This window comes from Eumetopias jubatus, unplaced genomic scaffold (assembly GCF_037043125.1).
Source record: "Eumetopias jubatus isolate StellerSeaLion01/CBP00866 unplaced genomic scaffold, mEumJub1_p1.0 scaffold_17, whole genome shotgun sequence".
Classification (NCBI taxonomy): domain Eukaryota; kingdom Metazoa; phylum Chordata; class Mammalia; order Carnivora; family Otariidae; genus Eumetopias; species Eumetopias jubatus.
This window is the reverse complement of record NW_028274823.1, coordinates 53,829,137-53,852,001: the sequence shown is the minus strand read 5'-3', so window position 1 is coordinate 53,852,001 and position 22,865 is coordinate 53,829,137. Positions and strand designations below refer to the sequence as shown.

The 22,865-nt window shown below is 36.0% G+C and overlaps 1 protein-coding gene across 7 annotated transcripts in view; it reads left to right on the top strand.

Moving 5' to 3' along the window:
* The window catches only part of ADK (adenosine kinase), a 490,534-nt gene that overhangs the window by 433,941 nt on the left and 33,728 nt on the right, over window positions 1–22,865 (top strand). For 6 of the 7 annotated variants that reach the window (XM_028109695.2, XM_028109693.2, XM_028109691.2 and 3 more), the window contains one exon: window positions 21,948–22,034. The exons of the other annotated variant lie outside the window; for it this stretch is intronic. In XM_028109695.2, coding sequence (XP_027965496.1) covers window positions 21,948–22,034 — 87 coding nt within the window. The remainder of the gene's footprint in view (window positions 1–21,947; window positions 22,035–22,865) is intronic. 7 annotated transcript variants of the gene reach the window in all.

The following is a 22,865-nucleotide window of genomic DNA, read 5'->3' as shown; positions in this document are numbered from 1 at the left end:
GGCTCAGTCATTAAGCATCTGCCTTCGGCTCAGGTCACGATCCCAGGGTCCTGGGATCAAGCCCCACATCGGGCTCCCTGCTCTGCAGGAAGCCTGCTTCTCCCTCACCCACTCCCCCTGCTTGCGTTCCTTCTCCCTCTGTGTCTTTCTCTGTCAAATAAATAAATAAAATCTTTTAAAAAAATGATATTTCACTATAAGGGTTTAACACCATGGGAAAAGGATAAAAATATCCTGTCACCAAATGGTTGTATTAAATTCTCTGCAATTGAGGAACTCTGAGCTTTCTCGATTAAGGAAGAAGAATGGTGTCTACAACACTTAATAATTCTTTTTAAGTCCTCAAAATTGTTTGAGCCTAGTAGGACCAAAGTTCAATGCCTTTTAATTTTGTTTCTGATAAAATTGGCTAAATCATGCCTTTCATGATAATGTGAGCTGCAGACCTGTGTGTGTGTGTGCGCGCGCGTGTGTGTGTGTGTGTGTCTGTGACTGCCATGCTAGGCCGACTTCAGATCTCCCTCTGTCTCAGGTTGGGTTTATATCTTGGTCTTAAGTCACCAGGATTCTAATGTGGAAATCAGTCTGTCTTCACTTTGGAGACCTTTGTTAGTTCTCCCACCTCAGGCCTTAGCTAATCTACTTGTCTAGTGCATTTATATCAAACTTTACTTCTGTTTGCTGTAACAACAAAGCAACTGTGGGCTGGGATAATTAATTCAGGCCTATTATTACATGAAGGGATCAGCACAGTGACACTTTATCTGCCTAGAGAAATCTAAAATATTCTTGTTTGCCAGCTTGCTTTCATCTCAGCACTGTTTGGGATCTTCACTTTTTAAGCTGCAGAGCATTAATTCCTTACTGGCCTATCCCACTAAACACAGCTGTAAGCCCAGCAGAACTGACATACTCTTGTACTTACAGCTTATCCAGAGTAAGCAGGTCTACCATCTCAGTATGGTGACAACTATAACCCTTACTGTAATGCAGCAGTTTTCAAAGTATGGACCCATTAGAGGTCTCTGAGACTCCTTCAAATTGTCTCTTCCATGAAGTCAAAGCTATTTCACAATAATACTAAGATATTATTTGCTTTTTTGACTCTCAATTTCAGGAGAGTTTTCTAGAGACTACATAATGTGTGATATACCAACAAATTGAATACTAAAACAGATATGAAAACCCAGCTGTCTTTTATTAAACCAGACATTAAAGAGATCAGTAAAAATATAAATGTCACTCTTTTCTCATTTTTGTTTGGAATATTTTGTTATTTTTCATACAAATATGTTGAAATGTAACTGGTTTACTAATACATCTTTTAAAATTTCTAAAACAGTAAATATTGATAAATATAACTCAACATAAACAAAAGCTATTTGAGGTTCTCAATTTTTAGGAGCATAAGAGTCCTAGAACCAAAAAATTTGAGAACATCTACTCTAATGTAATACTTTTAGCTATAATGCTCTGATCTCATGATTACCAATACCATCCTCAACATAGGACCATAAATAAAATATCCACTGAAATTCCCCCATCAGAGATAGCAAAAATTAACAATTTAGTGATTATCCTTTAAGACGTCTTTCTACTAAGGTCTTCCATGCACACATTACATAATTTTACATATATAGGATCATACTGTACTTTTCCAAACTTTATCTCATGAGACACTTCCATTTAATTAATAAGTCTCTGAATTCTTACAAAAACTTAAGGTCTTAAAAAGGGAGTAGACATCATCTTATCATATTCCAAAATCAATTCAGGAATCCTCTTTAAAATACTCAGTACCTAGTAGATCTATTCATTTCAGTTTTATAAACCCCAAAATGTTAAAAAGTTTTTTCTTCTGTTAAACAGAATTTATTTTATCATTTCTGTTCACTGGTCCTAATTCCAGTTTCAGGAACTGTGTAGAATATATCTTACCCATCTTGGCAGTGCTGCATTCTGGATATTTTCTTCTGATCTGTCTTCCAGTTCACTAATTCTTTTCTAGGCTGTGTCTAAGTTTCTGTTGAATTTATCCACCAAATTCATATTTTCAATTTCCATTTAAACCTATTGATTCTTAACTTCAATTTTTTTATACTTTATAGTCCTCTGCTGAAGTTCAGTAAGCATAGTTATTTCAAAGTTTCTGTTTGATAGTTCAATATCTGGAACTATTTGGGACTACTTTCTATTATATAATTTCTGCTGGTTTTAATTTCCTACCTTGCCTCCTTATTTACTATTTATTTACTATTCATTTTTTACTGTGAGCAAGACAGTGTATTTGGAAAATTCTTTGCAGAAATAATGTGAGACATAGGATGATTCATGTTTGATTTTGGCAGTTACAGAAACACTGGCACACTAGAATCATCTTGATCTAAGTTTAGGAATTCAGAATTGGAAACTAAGCTGTTGTCCATTGCCTAGGCCTGTCTACTTCCTGTTTACCCTTAATCGTAGGTGCAGCCCTTTGGGTTTCCTTGCATAAAGAGGTTTTACCAGCGCCACTTCTCTTGACAGGCTCTAGATTCCAAATTTTGTCTTCCTAGCAGTCTCAAACACCAGACTCCTCACTGGGCCCTGTCATCCTTAAGATCCCATTCTGGTAATTCTTCACTCTTTTATTAGGTCTTCAATGCCTTCAAGCACTTTTTTTTTTTTTAAGATTTTATTTATTTATTTGACAGAGAGACACAGCAAGAAAGGGAACATAAGCAGGCGGAGTGGGAGAGGGAGAAGCAGGCTTCCCACGGAGCAGGGAGCCCGATGCGGGGCTTGATCCCAGGACCCTGGGGTCATGACCTGAGCCGAAGGCAGACGCTTAATGACTGAGCCACCCAGGCACCCCTTCAAGCACATTTTTAAAAATACATTTTATCCAGACGTTCTAATTGTTCTTGAGACAGTTGGTCTAAATTATGTAGTCTGCCATTATCAAAAGCTCCTAGAACTTACTTAAATTAATATTAGTATTTCTCTGGACTCCTGGGATACTTAGGAAACAGGGTCAGGATGTCTTATCAGGACATCCTCAGATACACATCTTATCTGTACCACATTCATCCAGGTAGTCTTTAAGAGCACTTCTTGAATGTTCAGTCTGATTTTATACTTGGTTCAGAAAAAGGGAAGGCATTATTCAAATAAGCAGTTACTCTATAGCCTATCTCATAATTTTGAATTCTCTTTGCATTAAAAGTCATAGTGCTGGGCGCCTGGATGGCTCAGTCGTTAAGCATCTGTCTTCAGCTCGGGTCATGATCCCAGGGTCCTGGGTTCAAGCCCCGCATCGGGCTCCCTGCTCAGCGGGAAGCCTGCTTCTCCCTCTCCCACTCCCCCTGCTTGTGTTCCCTCTCTCGCTGTGTCTCTCTCTGTCAAATAAATAAATAAAATCTTTAAAAAAAAAAAGTTATAGTGTTGCCTTTTTTATATGTTTATTAATTGGATTAGGCTCAGGTAGTAGCCTAACAAATAACCTTCAAAATCTGAATGACTTTCAATAATAGATATTTATTTTTCTGTTACATTCTTGTTCTACACTTGGTTAGCTGAGGCACTACTCCATGGTGTATTTATTCTAGGACCAAAACTGAGGGACAGCCCCAATCCAGAACATGCTACTTGTACTAAAGATGGGGAAATGAAAGAACTACATAGTAGTTATAGCTCTTGCATCATTTCCCTTCACATTTCATTAGATGAAGCAAGTCACATGGCCAAGCCTGATATTGATCAGATAGGAAGTATGAATTTAACAGATTATAGTTCTCTCCTCAGGGATAAGCCCAATAAGGGGGGGACAGTGAATACAATGTACATTGGCTCCATTTTCATTCATGGGTTTATATATATTCTAGTCTTGTTTTAAAACTAATGCTTAGAATGAAAGGTCTTGTTGTAATTTAGAATTTAAACCAACTGAAAACAAAACATCAGAACAAACTATTGTTTAAACCTTGAATTAAGCTAAAGAATTGGGTTTGCCTTAAAAACCACTCTAGGCTCTTTTTTAAAACATTAATTCTGTGTGTGCACAGTTTCTTTCATAGGGTATTTCTCTAAATTCCTTTATCCCATCTCTTACCCAACCAGTCATATAGGAATTTGCTCTTTGGGGAGTTAAATGTTAAATATTGACCTCTAGGTATTACAGAATGGCCCAGTTGTGTTTTCCATTTTGCATTACACTTTCATGAGCATTAAATTTTCCATATTAGCTTTTCTAGGTTTTTTTATTTAAACTATTTTGTTGTTTTAACTTTAAATTACATTATTCCCATTTATTTGCAATTCTTCTCTCATCTCCTAATTGTTTTAATCGCCCACCCACCAAAGGTATATTTACTGTCTTCTACCCTTTCATTCATTATATATGCCCATAAATTCTAAACTCAGAGTTCTCCCTTAAAATTGTGGTACTTTTCTAGCTATTCTCCTATTACTTGTTCAAAACGTTTTTGGAATATATTGGGATTTTCTTCAGTGTGTGAGGTTTTCTAGTGTGTCATTTTCATGGATCAGAGCAATTCCTACTATTCTTGTAAGGAGTATCTTATATGATGATTTTTTTTTTCATGAGTAAAGTAACAAGTAATATTAAGCAACATTGAAGATTTTATTATTTCTTAACCTAAAATATAATATTTAATGATGAGATCGAAATAAAGGTTCTGTGAAAGGGAAAGAGGTATATTCCAAATATAATTCCTGTGTCAAAAAGCAGCAAGTACTACCACTGTTTTATGACCCCTGAAAGTTGTCTGCTCTCTTTGTACTAAATTTAATAGTAATTGATCCCAAAGATCACAAAATTCCCATTGTTGGCTTTAGAAATGCACTGATGAGTACCTTGTTTGATGGGATAAAAGCTTCAATAAGTGATGCCCCCACCTGAGTGGTTAATTTCAAAATATTGTTTGTCTAACATATTGTTGTCAATGACAAGTGAACAAGAACTTATAGGAGCAGTTGGCTGTCCAATAATAGCAAATTTCAAGGCTATGCAAATTGTGCCAGTTCAGCCCCGCTCTTTTCTCTATTATCATATCAATTGAGTCAGTTCATAGTAGACAAAGCAAGGTTATGGGAACCACCTAGAGCATCATGCACCATTTAACATCAATGCAGCATACATGAACATCTGCAACTTCAGTCTTATTAACAGAGGATAGAATAGAAGGCAATAAACAGCTTTCTTCGTCATTTAATTGCAAAATAGTATTTCCTAATGTTTGCATTGTTTATCAACAGGAACTTCATCAATAATTGTATAATTATGGTTGCCTAGATTACAGTGCTCTCATTCATCTTGTCATTTTTTACAGAAGTCTAAATTTGAACACATGATTCAAGACTAATAATGTAAGTCCCTTGAAATGTGAATTGCATAATACAGATATTTTGTGTAGCAGGAGAATGGCAGTTTATAATTCCTCAGTCACTTTGGGGATTAAGTTAACACAGAGAAAAGAAAGAAAGGCAGCAGAAAATGAGGAAGCCACTAGTTAGATTCAAACACAGACCCACTGAACATGAGAGTAAGTTATGTTCTTTAGAATTAATCACAATGTAGTGAGATGTTTGCTATAGGCCAGAATTGGGCCGAATTAAAACACAATTATTATGCTGAGGTCTTTCCCTCAGCCTCTATATTTAAAGGGAGAAAAAGGCAGAAAATTACAAATATAGCAAGAAAAAAAGCCATGGTGGCCAAACTTAGAAATTCCAAATGGCAGAAGAAAGCCTTAACGTACCTGTTCAGCCTTTACCTCTGTTGCTTTTTTGAAGCCTGATGATGCCACTACTCCTAACTGGAAAAATGGGAGCATTTACCGTAAGCAGCCAGGTGCATTCTTTAGGCTCTGTGGCAGCAGAGTTCCTTTTTTGCACACAGTGCCAAATATCCACAAAAAATGAAGAGAAATAATATAAGCACAGTAAGTTATTGGTGTGATCAATGGGAGCTGTCTCACAATTGAGCAGGAATAGGAAAATAGGAAAAACAATGGGTACATTTAAAGCAAGTAGAGCAAGGGACTGTTCTGAAAAGCTTGTCTTATTTTAACAAGAAAATCTCATGTTTTTATTTAAATTCATTTTATATTTAAGGAAAATCTGAGGCCTGTTCATGAAATTGCATTTGAAATACTTCAATTGGTGATTAAGATTCCTCTCCCTCACAAAAAATTAAAAATCTTAAGTTGAGTGAGTCCCATTTGAACTAAACTATTTTTTCCCAAGTGATCAACATAGTTATTTCCTTTAAAAAAAAAAAAAGTCTAGAGTTAGAATATTTTCTCTACCTGATTAGTCTGTATTTATGCCTTTAATAATTCCATTCATTTTCTAGCAGGAAATTTTTCTTCCCTTCTCACATTTTTTTTAAAGATCATATAAAGAAGGGAGGAAAGCCCTGCTATAGTAAAGTAGCCAAAGAATAAAGGAAGATAAGAGTTTTTGCCCCCTTTTTTGTGGTTTTTGGGTATAAAGAGCATCGCAGAAGCTTTTTTAGCATGATCGTTAGCTTATCATTTGCTCTGAGGGATCCTAAGAACTGGTTTGTTAGAGGTAATAGTTTGACTTGCGCTAAAAGACTTGAAGTAATTGAAGCCTTTACTATAAACCTGAAAATGTTCTAGCTCCATGCAGAATGAAGGTGGAGATTTTATACATATACATATACATATTTGTGCCTCTCACCCAAATACTTCAGAGAGCACATTTTTCTAGGCTGGGGCTTTACAATAAATGTCTGTCCAGTACCAATTCTGATACATGTACACCTTTCCTTTAAAGAACTTATATGCAGACATTTTTCAGGAACCCTTCCTAAGAGCTATTTATCAAAACTGCTATGATAATAACTTTATATCCTAATGAGTCCCAGGCTCTGTTTAGGGAATAATCGATAAACTACAAATTAATGTTCCATAATTCACATTCCAATGCACATGTAATTATTTTGAGATGAGACAAACTCTATGCATTTAATTTACAGCTGTAATTAAGTAAACTCATTTGATACTAATTAGGTGAGCCTAAAAGGATCATAGGTTCATATATTTAATTATCAAAGTACAATCAGCAACTAGTTTTTGAAAAGCTTTCCTGTCTTGAGCTCAGCACTGAGCTTTGGCCACACTACAATTTTATCTTCTTGGACCTTCCACATATTAAAATGCGTTATCAATAATGGAGAATTTACTTGGTGAATTAGCTTTTTTGATCGTTATGTTTGTAATTTAACATCTGAAAAAATGGGCTTAAGAATACACAAGTTCTATATCTGACAAAACTGTCAGTCAGAAGTGAAGGAAAAATTAAGACATTTCCAGTTAAACAAAAGCTAAAGGAGTTCAGTACTAGGAGTTCAGGTCTCATAGACAGGCCCTGTGAGAAATACTGAAGGGAATCCTTCAGGCTGAAATGAACAGAAGCTAGACCATAGCCATATGAAGAAAGAAAGAACTCCAGCAAAGGTAACCATGATGGTAAATGTAATAGCCAGTATTAATGCATTTTTGGTTTGTAACTCTTTTATTTCATACATGATTTAAAAGACAGATACATTGTATAGTAATTATAAATATATGTTAATTGGCACACATGTATAAAGATGTAATTTATAACAACAACAGAAGCAGGGAAGGAACTATATGGGAAGAAAGGATTTGTATGCTGTTGAGGCTAAGTTGGTATCAATTCAGACTAGATTGTTATATATTTAGGAAGTTAGTTGTAATCCCCATAGTATCTGCTAAGAAAATATCTAATGAATACAGAAGTTTTCTCTCTTGTTAAAATACTATATAAAAATTAGGGGCACCTGTGTAACCCAGTCTGTTGAGCATCCACTTCTTGATTTTGGCTCAGGTCATGATCTCAGGGTTATGGGATCAAGCCCCACATCAGGCTCCACACTGAGCGTGGAACCTACTTAAGATTCTCTCTCCTTCTCCCACTGCCCCTCCCTATTCATGCTTTCTCTTTCTCTCTCTCAAAAAAAATAGTATATAAAAATTAGTTTATTAGAAAATGTACTTGATTGCTAGCTTAGAAGTCTTCTAAATTCTACTGGCAGTCACTGAGTATTTATTGAGTACTAAAATAATGGACTTTCTTTTAGATTTCTTTTTTTTTTAAAGATTTTATTTATTTATTTATTTATTTATTTATTTGAGAGAGAATGAGAGAGATCACAGAGGGAGAAGCAGACCACCCGCTGAGCAGGGAGCCCAACACAGGGCTCCATCCCAGGACCCTAAGATGATGACCTGAGCTGAAGGCAGACGCTTCAAGGACTGAGCCACCCAGGTGCTCCTCTTCTAGCTTTCAATAGCTGTCCCCATTTCTTCCCACTTAATTCATAAATGTATAATCAAGAAAGAAGCATTATCTGATATCTAGAGTGGCTTCCGAGTGTTGGAATATGCTGGATAAAATGTTCACGTTCTCTGAGGAACACGAAAGCTTGTGCTCATGATTCCCTGAAGGGATAAAAGTTTTGTCTATCTCCATGCGTTTAAAACCAAGATAACTGGCTGTGAGGAGTAGAAGCCACCTGTGTGGTTCCCTTCACTCTCAAAGTATTTAGGGTATTGCCATCATCATCAGAAAATGTGGACCTTACCCTCAGACACTCAAATTCCAGACTTTCAGAATGAGTTAACCAGAACTTTGAGTTTTTTTCCCTTTCCTTATCAGCAGCCTTTAGAGTGAAACAAAAACTAACTGCTGATACTTTCATTGTATATTACAGCTCACATAGAACATTTACCTAAATATTATCTAAAATGAGGTATTAAAATAGATGAACAAATGAGGCACCTGGGTGGCTCAGTCAGTTAAGCATGCTACTTTGGTTTCGGCTCAGGTCATAATCTCAGGGTCATGAGATCAAGCACTGCATCGGGCTCCACACTGGTCATGGAACCTGCTTGAGATTCTCTCTCTCCCTCTCACACTGCCCCTCCACCCCTGCTCACGCTTACTTGTCCTCTCTTTCTTTCTCTCTCTCCATCCCTCCCTCACTCAAAGAAAAAAAAAGAAAAGAATGAATAAATGGGTATCTGACCTGTAAGGCTGTTATTGCTTCTTTTACTTCTTTGGGTGTACAAGACTTTGTCTTTTCAAAGAATTAACTAGCACACCACAAATTTCTTCTGTCCAGATGTAACCTACATTAAAACTTCACATACCACACAATTAATGACACCAGCCTTGCTGCACTGACTTCTATAGCTTGACCAATTTGTATATTGCCTCTGGGTCATCTGAGGAAGTATAAATAGTATTGTCATCTATGAATAGGCCAAGTCTAGCAGGTGCCGTTTACATAGACTAGAGTATAAATAGCTATGTGACATAACTGCTATACATTGTGGTGTTAATAAATTGAATTGTCTGCCACCTCCTTCCAGTCTGAGAAACAAAGATACTGATTCTTTTATTGTTTGATGGAAGAACTGATAGTAGTTCAACATAACTGGCAAAGTGTAAAGACTTGATACCTAACAGCTTCTCTTCTCTCTGAGGGTGAGAATTATTTGGTGACTTGAGAAGACATTTAAAATGATATTTTGGGGAGGGAAATGGAAGCACCAGCTAAGGATCATTAGTAGGACCAATTCTGAGAGGAATTGCAGTAATTGGCACAGTGTTTGGATGACAAACACCAGCCTGCTTTGACACAGGGTCTTTATCATTTTAATAAATAGGGCTATGCCATTCTTCTTAATCTCCTGATAGGCATGAGTATGAGCCTTAAATTATTCCTGCAACTTTTTAAAAATCTGATGCTGCAACTTCTGTTCATAAGGAATGGTGAGAAGTACAACCAACCTTTAAAAGCATTGTAAAATATGGTACTTGAGAGGGGTTTTTTAACAGGTAATTAACCATACGTTTACACATTTTAATCTACTTTTAAGTGCAAGAGAGATTGGCAAATGACTCAATAAAGAAAAGTATTCTGTTTAAATTGGGTAGAATGGTTGTTGACTGGTGTTTATCGCTATACTGCAAGTAGTCAAGTTATCTGTGATTCCAGTTTAGTTTATTGGATGATAGATAGTACTCATAACTTTTATCCATGTTTGTCAGGGCACCCATTGAAATTGACCTCATACTTTGGGGAACTTTAGCTTTATTGTACAGTATAAATATTTTAAAAACATTTTTCTTCCAACATAAATCTATGACATTACCTTGAAGCATTATCATCCCTGCAAACCAGATTGCACTAAAACATCAGTGATATTTCAGCATTGCTTTCTTGCTCTAAGATTTCTTCTAATCTATAAAAAGAAAAAAGGAGACACTGGTCCTGTCATATCTGATGCAGCTTTTCCTTTGTAAACTTCATAAACATTTGCCATTGCCACCGTCAATAATTCAAACAGAAATCTTACTGATGGGAAGTCCACAATTAGAAGTAGTGGCATCAATTGCTTTTTCTTAATAAAAGAGAACAACTTTGCATATGCATATCATTTTGAAAATCTTCACTATTGTACTCAGAAGGAAATACATGACATTAGGAAGGGGTACATTTAGAATATCAATAATGTCCTGTATCCTCCTACTGCAGTGATTAGGACTAAACCACACAAAAAAAATTTAAGAAAGCCATTGATGTTTGATCACTCAGTGTTTTTCATAACCATGATGCCTTGGTCCAAATTATGTAACAAATGCCTATTCCTATTCTAGTTTTAACAGCCTACAATTTCTTTATAAGGAAGGATCACATACATATAGATGTTGGTTGGACTTATATGGTATTTTCATGAGGTGAACCCCACCCTTGTTACTGTGATCCATTTGATTGCCCTGATTTGATCCAATCTAAGATTTAACTCCAAGTCCCTTTATCAGAACCTTCTATCTTTAAACAGGATCTGAACTTAGGTTTATTGAATCATAAAAATGTCTTCATTTCTTAATGATGGAAAGCAACTGGCTTGAAGGTGCCGATCATATATTTTTATTATTTCTCCAGGAAGTGTTCAGCACAATTAGATCTGGAAAGATTTTTAGGACAAGTTACACAAGGTTGAATTTATTCACTATTGAAATAGTATATTACCCTCTGATTTTCAGGTACTTGTATGATTTCTTTTCATTCAAGCATTTAGAATGCTAGACTAAATCCTAATAACTCTAAAAAACAGGATCATGGACAACTAGAACCTTTAGTTTACTTGGTTTACTAAACTAACCTAGAGAAGTATGTTATAATTAGATACCACTTACTCAAAAATCATTCAGAAAATACATCGTGAGTTCATACTCTACTACATGAAAAAGAGACCAGTCTTAAGGAAGTTAAGATCTAGTAGAAAATAATCATTCAGTAATAAATGTTTATTGAGCACCTACTGCCTACTGGGACTATGATTAAGTCATGATTCCTACCCACAAGGAGCTCATAGTTTAGTAGAGAAAAATGCTTATAAATAAGTAAAACTATAAATATGATAAGTCCTTTCTTAGAGATATGTGAAGGTTATAAATGATGGCATAAAAGAGGAAGCAGTTAGCTCTGCTTCTAAGCAGGACCCTGAGAAGTCAGGGACTGCATCCAGGAACCTTACCTGGGATTTGGAACTAGTAGTGAAAGATGATTTGAGCAGTAAAGCAGGTATGTATGTACATAGGTATAAAAAAAAGCATGACACATTTGAAAAATTATGAGCATGACAGAGAAACAATCACAGCTCAGGAAATGGTGAAAGATAAGGTTTAAACAGTAGGCTAGATTCATGTCCTAGAGTTAAGACTTCAATAGAGAACCATCAAAGGGTTTGTAACAGAATAGTATGATCGGATTTGTACTCATGAAAAAATAAGTCTGTTCAACAAATGTTTACTGAGCACCTGTAATGCACAAAGCATAGTTCTGGGTACTAAAGATCATCAGACAAATTGCCTTTCCTGTAGCCCTTCTTACCTAAGTAGCCAAGGTTTGTGCCATGAGCCCTAGCTGCTTCCCTGGGCACAGCTGACTGAATCAGGGCTAGGAATCTCAACAAGGTTAGGCAGTCTATAGGTGGCCAGTGACATATGAGCTAAGCCACAGAGGAAACCAGTTTTTATAGATACGAGAATAGAGCAAGTGCATAGAAAAAAGAAGAGAGAACAGTTTTGTTTTTTTTTTAAAGATTTTATTTATTTTTTGAGAGAGAGAGAATGAGAGAGAGAGCACGAGAGGGAAGAGGGTCAGAGGGAGAAGCAGACTCCCTGCCGAGCAGGGAGCCCGATGTGGGACTCGATCCCGGGACTCCAGGATCATGACCTGAGCCGAAGGCAGTCACTCAACCAACTGAGCCACCCAGGCGCCGGAGAGAGAACAGTTTAAATGAACTGCTTTATATAAGGTTAAAGAGATGTGCTTTATGTGGTGAACCTATTAAAGGTATCAGAAACCTTGGGAGGGAGGGAGGCAGACACCAAACAAAGGGGAAATAAGGTTTTAAAGCAGTGATTCCATTTATCATTGTTTTCTTGGTCATTTTTCTTACGGATTTTTTTTTTCAGATTTATTTATTTACTTGAGAGAGAGCATGAATGGGGGGAGGGGCAGAGGGAGAGAATCTCCATGCAGAGGCCCGGCTGAGCATGGAACCCAATGCAGACCTCAATCTCACGACCCATAAGGTCATGACCTGAGCTGAAACCAAGAGTCGGATGCTTAACCAACTAAGCCACCCAGGCACCCACTTGGTCACTTTTCTATGGAAAACTATTTTCATATTCTAAACAAATACTCTTCTACTCTCTGTCTATATTCAGCACTGAAGATTTTAACTGACATTTACTAGAAACATTTGTAGGAAATTCAAAGAAAACATGAACAAACTGGGAGGCTTTACTACAAACAATGATGGTAGTGTTGCATATCAAAACCATGTCTTCAGGGGTGCCTGGGTGGCTCAGTCGTTGAGCATCTGCCTTCGGCTCAGGTCATGATCCCAGGGTCCTGGGATCGAGTCCCGCATCGGGCTCCCTGCTCTGTGGGAAGCCTGCTTCTCCCTCTCCCACTCCCCCTGCCTGCCTCTCTCTCGCTGTCTCTCTCTGTCAAATAAATAAATAAAATCTTAAAAAAAAAAAAACTATGTCTTCAGTAGCAGCAGTTTTAAGTGTGATCTCAATCCCCTATACCCAAGAGTCTTATTTTAAGATTAATAATATTCTTGTCCATTTATTCATGAAATGCTTACTATGTGCCAACTTTTGTCTAAGTGCTCTACATGTATTAACTGATTTAGCCTCACAGAAACACTATGAGATAATTACTGTTATTGTCCTTATTTTGCACATGAGAAAATTGAGGCATAAAGTTTGACTTGGTTATGAGCTAGTAAATGGGAATTTACTAGTAATTGGGAATATAAACCCACGCAGTCTGACTTATATTCTTAATACAATATTATACTGCCTCTGTTCCCTTAGGAGTATTTATCTACTTAATTTGGTCAAATTTAGTTATCAGTACAGGAGTTAGAACGGGAATTTAAATGTCAATTAACTGCTGTATACTGCTTAATCAAAATCTTGGTTTTTTCCATGATCACCCTTTTTTCAGAAAAAAACGATAGCAGTGTTGGTCAAATGGTAACTTTGGAATCCCATTTTATTCTCTCATATTTTTTTTTTGCCCCAAAGTCCTTTGCCACAGGACCCTAAAGCAGTTGACAACCTCTGTGAGCCTCAATGTCTTCATTTATAAAGTCAGGTCATTATTACCTAACTCATGGGATTGCATTGAGAAATATATGATATGAAGTATATAAAGCAGTTGGTGCACAGTTAGCACTTCAGTGTCACTTTGCTAGCTCAAAAACTGAAATTGCATCCCATTGTTTGATGTATTAAATCTAAACATCTGTCTTTCTAGAGATGGCTGGACTCCACCCATCTTGCATTATTTCTTTCCTTATATAACATATAAACTTATTTCTTTCTCTGCCTCCTGGAATATATATACCTTTATTTCCTCTCCTCTTCACTATCCACATCTGCAAGACCTAGCTTAAGTTCAGTCTTCTCCATGAAACCATCTCCACTTAATTAAACTCACATTGTTTCTTTCCTTCTTTGAACTCCTGTTGCAGTTATAAAAAATATTATGTTGTATGATACTTTATAAATTCTTTCACATGTGCTAGATTTCTCTTTCTGTCTAGATTATAAATTATTTCAGAAGACAGATGATGTCTTAATATTTCTCCTGTATCTCCCCCAAAGGATCTAGCAGAGTATAAGGAGCTCATGGCAAGTGCTCAACAAATATTTGTTACCTGATTGAAGAAAATAAGCTCCTGAGAACACCTTATAAAATTATGTATCAATATATACCGATATGCATTATATTTACACATACAAACACATAAATGAGAGGTTGAAAAACATAGCCTTTGCATTCTCTATAACCTCTACAGAGAGATCCTAAGCAGCAAAATTTTCGTGTTGTGATGCACAGAAATGGCCAAGAGTATTAAACCATATCTAAGAATTAAAAAAAATTGGATAGGGCTTTATATTTGAAAGGGTGCTTTCATAATGTTAATACTTAATCCATATAAGAATCACAGAAAATAGCTAGAACCAGTATTCTCATTTTCCTTTTTTTTTAAGATTATTTATTTGAGAGAGAGCACGCATGTGTGCAAGTGGGGGGAGGGGCAGAGGTAGAGAGAGAATCTCAAGGAGACTCCCGGCTGAGCACAGAGCCCAACACAGGGCTCAATCTCATGACCTTGAGATCATGACCTGAGCCGAAATCAAGAGTCCCATGCTTAACCAACTAAGCCACCCAGGTACCCCTCTCATCTTCTAAGTATAATAAAACTGAGGGTAAGTTACATAGTGACTTGTGCAAGGTCTTAAAAAGTAGCATCATTGACTCTACTCCCAAACCCCACCATTCTGTCCATTCTGTATAAGGCTGCCAGATAATCTTTTTATTTTTTTTTCTAAAGATTTTATTTACTTATTTGACAGAGAGAAACACAGTGAGAGAGGGAACACAAGCAGGGGGAGTGGGAGAGGGAGAAGCAGGCTTCCCACTGAGCAGGGAGCCCGATGCGTGGCTCGATCCCAGGACCCTGGGATCATGACCTGAGCCGAAGGCAGACGCTTAATGACTGAGCCATCCAGGCGCCCCCAAATAATCTTTTTAAATCAAAGATGGGATCATGTCAGTCCCCTGTTTAAAACCTTACAATGGGGGTGCCTGGGTGGCACAGACAGTTAAGTGTCAACTCTTAGTTTCAGTTCAGGTCGTGATCTCAGGATCATGATCTCAGGGTCCTGAGATCAAGCCCCCACATCAGGCTCTGCACTCAGCATGGAGTCTGCTTGAGACTTTCTCACGCTTTCCCTCTGCCCCTTCCTCCCTACCCCATTGTGCTTCCACACATGTGTTCCCTCTCTCAAAATAAATAACTAAATCTTTGAAAAAAATTAAAACCTTCCCATGGTTTCCCGTTTTACATAGAATGAAATTCTACCAACCCCCCACACTCACTACACTGTAGTTACAGTGGCCTTCTTAACCTTACACGGGCTTAGTTCACCAAGGTTGTTGCTAGCCCAGAGCCTCTGCTCTTGTATATTCTGCACCTGGATCTTCCCATGGCTGGCTCCTTCTTGCTATTTAAGTCTCAATTCAAACATCACCTCCTCAGCAAAGAAGTAGCACCCATTTAAATTAATTCGCCTCCCTAGTCGTACTTCATCACATCATCCTGTTTTATCTTCTTTGTGGCATTTATTATTTTCTCAAATTATCGTGTTCATTTTTTCTGTTGTTGTTACTTGTATACGGTCTATCCTCACTAGAATGTAGGTCTCATGAGAGCAGGGTTTTTGTCTGTCCTATTCACATCTATATTCTCAGTCTCTGAGTGCCTGATACATGATAAGCTCTTAATAAGCATTTGTTGAATAAAGTAGCTGAACCAAAACCAGACTAAAACCATGGGTCTTTTGAGTCCTAATCCAGTGTTCCTCCAACCATTCCATTTATCCTGCCTTTTATGAAAGCACTTACACCTTTGGAGCTACAATAAGAATTGATGTTCAGAATAATGACATTAACATGTGCTGTAGGATTTTCTATTATCAAAGAAATTTTCTTTCAGTTCAATAAACTAAACTAATTAAAGCAGGGATGTCATGGTATATTATTATATTAATACATTTAGAAAGATTTCTAACTAAAAAGACTTTCTGCTTTTTCTTTAGTTAACCAGAAAATTAAATTAACCCAGAGCTCTTCATTCCCCAAAAGTCCTTGTTAATTAGGATTGTTCTATAAATCTCTATTATTAGTAGAATTTGTCATCTGTTTCATTACCCTGTTTATTAGGGTGTCTTTGCTCATACCCTGGTACGTGTATCCTAATGAAAAGAAAAGCATTTCCTGGATTCTCACTTTTTTCCTATTCTTTGACACAGACATATTTCATGTTCTTTGTATAATAGTTTGGTTTTTCTTTGACACAGGCATATTTCATGTTCTTTGTATAATAGTTTGGTTTTCCTATAAAAAGTAGGAATGTAATTATTGACTTGGCTTTTAAGTAAAATAATTAAACTCAGGGTCTACTTAAAATAAAAGCATTAGTGCCTTGCAACAGTGTGTGTAATAACAGAAGACTGAAAACAACCTCAAAGTCCATCAATAAAGGACTGCTTAAATAAATTATAGTATATCCATACAATGGACTATTATGCAGCGATAAAAATGCAAACATTCTCTGCTTACCAACATAGAAAGATTTCCAAGTGAAAAAACAAGGTCCAGAGCAGCCTTCATAAACGGATACTTTTTTAAGAATAAAAAGGGAGGGGTGCCTGGGCAGCTCAGTCTGTTAAGCCTCTGACTCTGGTTTGACTCTTGGTTTTGGCTCCGGTCATGATCTTGCAGTTGTGGGATCGAGCCCGACATCCAGCTCTGAGCTCAGCACAGAGTCTGCTTCAGATTCTCTGTCCCTTTCCCTCCCGCTCACTCACTCTTTCCCTCTCTCTAATAAATAAATAATATCTTTTAGAAAAAAGAAAAAAAATAAGAATGTGTTTACTTGTATATGCATAGAGAAATTCTGGAAGGATATACAGAAAAGCAGTAACAGTGATAATCAGATTGGAAAGCAGTAGGATTAGAAACTGGATGAATTGGAGATAAGAAGTGAGAAAGAACTTTTTTATAGGCTACGTTTTAATAAATTTGTGTTTTTTAACTATATGTATGCATTACCTATTCAAAACATTAAATTAAAAACAAGCAAATACAACTAAAAGCAATTTGTGATTCTGGACTGGATCCTGTAGTTAATGGGAAAAAACTGTAAAAGACACTAGGACAATTAACAAAATTGGAATATGGAATATAGATTAGATAAAATAAAAATATTAAGTTTTTAAATTTATCAACTGTATCATGGTTACCTAAAAGAATATCTATTTCTTAGAAATACACACTGTATTATTAAGAAGTAAAGGGAATGATATAAGCAACTTACCCTCAAATGGCTTAAAAAATTAATAATAATTAATATGTACATATATATGGAAGGATTGATAAAAAATTGTGGCAAAATGTTAAAAACTGGTAAATCTGGATAAATGTTATATAGGAGTTCTCTGTATTTTTCATCAAACTTTCCTGTTAATTTAAAATTATGTCCAAATAGGGGCGCCTGGGTGGCTCAGTCGGTTAAGCGGCTGCCTTCAGCTTCGGATCGAGTCCCACATCGGGCTCCCTGCTCGGCGGGAAGCCTGCTTCTCCCTCTCTCACTCCCCCTACTTGTGTTCCTGCTCTCACTATCTCTCTCTCTGTCAAATAAATAAATAAAATCTTTAAAAGTAAAATAAAATAAAATATCTTTTCTAAGGATATTAATTATCATGGGGTTGTAGGTATACAGTGCTAAAACATAGTTAATTTAGTAGCGGTAAAGCTACAGAAGCATTTAATCTAGTTGTTTGGCATTGAGTGACTGAATTTTTTATCATTTTTTCAGTTAAATAATGTATGAATTTGCTATTTCTACCATAATTGACTTAGCATTATAGGCGTGTGAAGATGTTTTGATTCTAGACAGACTGCCCTTCTAAGTTAGGTAGTGAAGCTTATATCATAGTAAAGTGAAGAGTAAATTATTTGCTTAGATAAACTGGCCAGAAAATGTCTGATTTTTATTATTTTGTATTTTAAGTAAGCTAAATTTCATTGTTCTTGATGAAGGTGCCTTGCGGATCTTATCTAATAAATGATACCAAGCAAATCTGGTATCAACTGAATTGTTCTTTTTTCTTTCCTGTCTGCTCAAGGAAGCTCATGATTTTGTGGTTTCACAGAAATCTGGAAAATAGGAAATCCTTTTCCTTCTTACTTTACTAAAGTTTGGAAAGATTTGAGAAACAGTGGCTCTTAAGACTTATTTTTTTTTTTTTAAGGTATAAAAAATCATATAGGGTTCCTGGCTGGCTTAGTTGATGCAGAATGCAACTCTTGCTCTCTGGGTTATGAGTTCAAGCCCCATGTTGAGTGTAGAGATTACTTAAAAATAAAATCTTTAACAACAAAAAAGATCATTAGATATAAAAAAAATCACTAATTCTTTTTATTATTAATTCCATATAGTATTAGAAATATTCTCCCATGTATTATACACTTTACTTTTTAAAAACTTTTATCTGAGTATAGTTGACACAGTGTTACATAGTTTCCGGGGTACAACAGAGTGAGTCCACAGCTCTATATTATGCTATGCTCACCACAAATGTAGCTGCCATCTGTCACCATACAACGCTATTGCAGTACCATGGACTGTATTCACAATAGCCAAGATATGAAAGCAACCCAAGTGTCCACTGATAGATGAATGGATAAGGAACACATGGAATATGATGAAGCCATAAAAAGAATGAGATCTTGCCATTTGCAACAACATAGATGGACCTAGAGGGTATTGTGCGAAGTGAAATAAGTCAGAGAAAGAGAAGTATCATGTGATTTCAGTTACATGTGAAATCTAAAAACAAAATAAATGAATAAAAAAACAAAAGGCAGAATCAGACTTACAAATACAGAAGACAAACTGATGGTCGCCAGAGGGGAGGGAGATGAGGGGAGTAGCAAAATGGGTGAAAGGGAATGGGACATACAGGCTCCCAGTTATAGAATGAATAAAGCACAGGAATAAAAGGCTCTAACTTGTCTTAAGCGCTTATTTAGAAGCATTTGCTCAGAACTGACAGTGTCATTTTTCTACAACTAAGATAGAAAGTTATTTTTGCTACTTCTTCCCATAGCTACTCCAGCCCCATTTTACACCTAAGAAAACTAGGTCCACATAAGTCATGTGAGTGTCCTGGGCCTCACAGGCTGAATAATGTTCATGCCTATAAGTGTATCTTAAGATTTAGTGAGGTATTTCCTATGGTCATTCAATACATTGTCCAGAAGGCTGTGGACTAGGTCATGCTGGTGAAGTTAGTTGTGTGGGGTATTTTTTTTTTTAAGATTTACTTATTTATTTGAAAGAGAGAGTGGGGGGGGAGGGACTGAGGGAAAGAATCTCAAGCAGACTCCATGCTGTGTGCAGAGACCAAGGACGTGAGGCTGGATTTCACAACCCTGAGATCATGACCTGAGCCAAAATCAAAGAGTCAGATGCTTAACCGACTGAGCCACCCAGGTGCCCCATGTGTTCGGGGTTTTTAAATAGCTCTCTAAATTAACTTAGATCATTTCATTTCAAAAAATCAGAATGTTCCAAACATAATTGAACTTAAATATTACTGAACATTTTTCAATCCTTCAATAATTTAGAACACATTTCAGGATCTTGCAAATTTTCAGGGTCATTATTTTGAAGGGAGCTCTCATAACTCTAGATACAGAAGATAATAGAGACTGGACTATATAACAATTTATGACAGCTCTTTTGCAGTCTTGATATTCTTATATATCTGTTTGCATTAATGAGTAGAAAAGGTTGAAAATAATTCTTTATATTACAAGAAATTGAACTTCTATGTCACCTAAGGATAAAACATCTCAAGGATATACACATATATCCAGAAAACTGCATTCGTTTAGAATTTTCAGTTTTAAACCAAGAAGTCACGATTCTCAAGAACAAAGTTACAAGTAATCTCTTCCATTTTGAATTAGGCTCTAATTCATAAATAAAGATTTACCCAACCAAAAATCCATGACTTTTTCTAACAAAGAACTCAAGGAATTATATCTAATTATGGCTTACTTACCATTTATATGTAATTATTTTTCAAATCTATAATCCAGTAATTAATTTTATATTAACACTTACATTACCTAAAGTGTTTTATAGACATATTTTATTATTACATAATGTAACCCTATTATAAATGGTAATAGCATCATTAACTTAGCTCATTTTACTTATTTAGTGGCTGTTTGTTCTGACTTTATAGTTGTTAATTCTCTCTATAGTATGACTTGTACTTGGAAGTAATAAAATCAGATTTCTTTATAAATATTTATGGTATAGTCCTTTTTCCTAAATCAGACTGTAGCCCTTTCCTAATTATTTCTAGTAAAGTCTGCTTACTTTTTTTTTTTTTTTTTTTGCCTGTGTAGCAGTGTGTACTGCATACTCCCTAAAAAATTTAATCCTGGATATTTCTGCCTTAACTTCCAATTAATCAAAATCCTGCTAACTACCATGTAGGTCCTGGTGTTAAAAAGTGGAAAGTTAGTTACTTAAAGAGTTTAAATAGATGCTTCTGATGGAGTCTGTTAGCCTCTACAGTCATGTGGTCAAAAGGGATCACTAAGTGAAGAATCCTCTTCTTGAATATCAGTCTTTCCAGTAGGATTTTTTTTTCATTATCCTATCTGTGCTTATCTCTTGTTGAAAGTATCCATTAATACCAGGTAACAGAAGACAGACAGAATATGCTTTTTGAGATTCTTGGGTTCTTTATTAAGACCCTAAGGTGCTCAGTATCTCCTTTTCCATCTCTCTCTTGATCTTAGGTGAGACTGAAGTTTACAAGTTTTGGCCACATCTGTCCTCAGAAGGGATGCAAATTTGTGATTTCAGAAGTTCCAGCCACCAATAAAAAGCACTGTCCAATCTTTTGCAGATGTCCTCTGGGCCAAATTTCATCACAAATAACTCCATTACACTGGCATGTGCCAAGTTTAAAGTACTGTATTAGGTTACTTTATAGTCAAAACAATCAAACCCTAGTCCAGACTGCTATAAGACAAGGATCCATTGCACTGTCCCTTTTGTTCTACCTAGCTTTCCCTTTTGTTAGTTAACAGTTTAAAGGAAATAGCGACTCCTTTGTTAAAAGTAACCAGATTCGGTTATTTGTAATAAACCCAGTAAAATCAGTAATTCTTAACATTGGCATGAAGAATTATAACAGAATAGTAGTTATGTTTTTATCATGCCATTGTGATTTTTCTGTAGAGAAACACCCAAGACTCTTTATTTATATATTTTAAATTTATAGCTCTTTAACTGTATCCAAGATTTCACTGCCAAGAATGCAGTCAGGCTTGAAGCTTTATTAGGGATCCATGATCCAGTCCTTACAAATCTTCCTTTCACTCGGAGTTTCTGTTCAAGTATTTTTACTGTCCAAAAAGGTACTGCTGTGGTTTACAATCATTCCCAAAATATGTGATCTACCTAGGTATAACTCTAACAAAACACATACAGTATCTGTATGCTGAAAATTACCCAAAAAAAAGCATTGTTTACAGATGACTTTGCCTTGGTTCCCAAGTACTCATGTGGAGAATATGGAACTCATGTTGTCTCTCTCTTTGAATGATGAATGATGCAGGAGCTTCAAAGTTTACTAGGTGAGTTTCTGTATTGAGTGTTACAAAGAGAAGTCAGTCTGCCTTTCTTTGGCTCTACTTGCAGAAAGTGAAGTCACCGCTTTTTCTGTCTTGGATCAAAACCAGAAAGAAATTGTTGATACCAATGGAGCTGGAGATGCATTTGTTGGAGGTACAGATTCATTTATTTCATACTTACAATTTAAACATTCCTTTAACCCTTGCCTCCACTACATAGCCAAGATTTATGAATTTAATAATTTCTTCTTTTAAATAATTAACTCCTAATGTTCTTTCCATATGCTACTATCGCTGTGAGTATTATGAGGGTATTTTTACTATTGGAAAAATACTTATTTGGGGCTCAAAGATAATTTGCTATTGTGCTGTACTCCAGTCATTTTCACAAGATTAATTGTGTCTGTGAGAATATTGCATAAACAAGCTGTATCAAGTACAGTATATAGTATATTCTTAGGCCTTCAGGCTTAAATGTTAACATATTATTGTTCTTCAAAACAAGTTGTGGTGAATATTAACTAAGGATGATGTCTGTGGATTATATCATTTGATTAAAACATCTGTTTCTAAGACAATAGTTAAATGTTCATAAATGTACTTTAGGAAGGGTTAAATTTTTGTCTGGTTCAGGCTTAGTAAGAACTGGCACAATTTATAAGGACTAAGTCATTTTTGGAATGAGTACTCAAAAATAAGATGAAGACAGTTGGAAGATTCTTAGCTTGATGAATTAGATTGATCTAAAATCTGGTTCAAAAGTTCTTTTGATATGTCTAAACCCCTTCTAGTTAAGTGTAGTTAAGCTAGACGGTGGTCTCTAGAAAGCTTTAGATTCCTAAATGATAACCGAGAAAAGTCCCTCTTGATCTCTCTTTATTTCTTATAACATCAAGCTGAACAAGGAACAAAGGCAAATAGAATTGACCCTTGTCCTCCTTTCCTGGGAAGATAATTTGAATCATGGGAAATTTAAATTATGTGA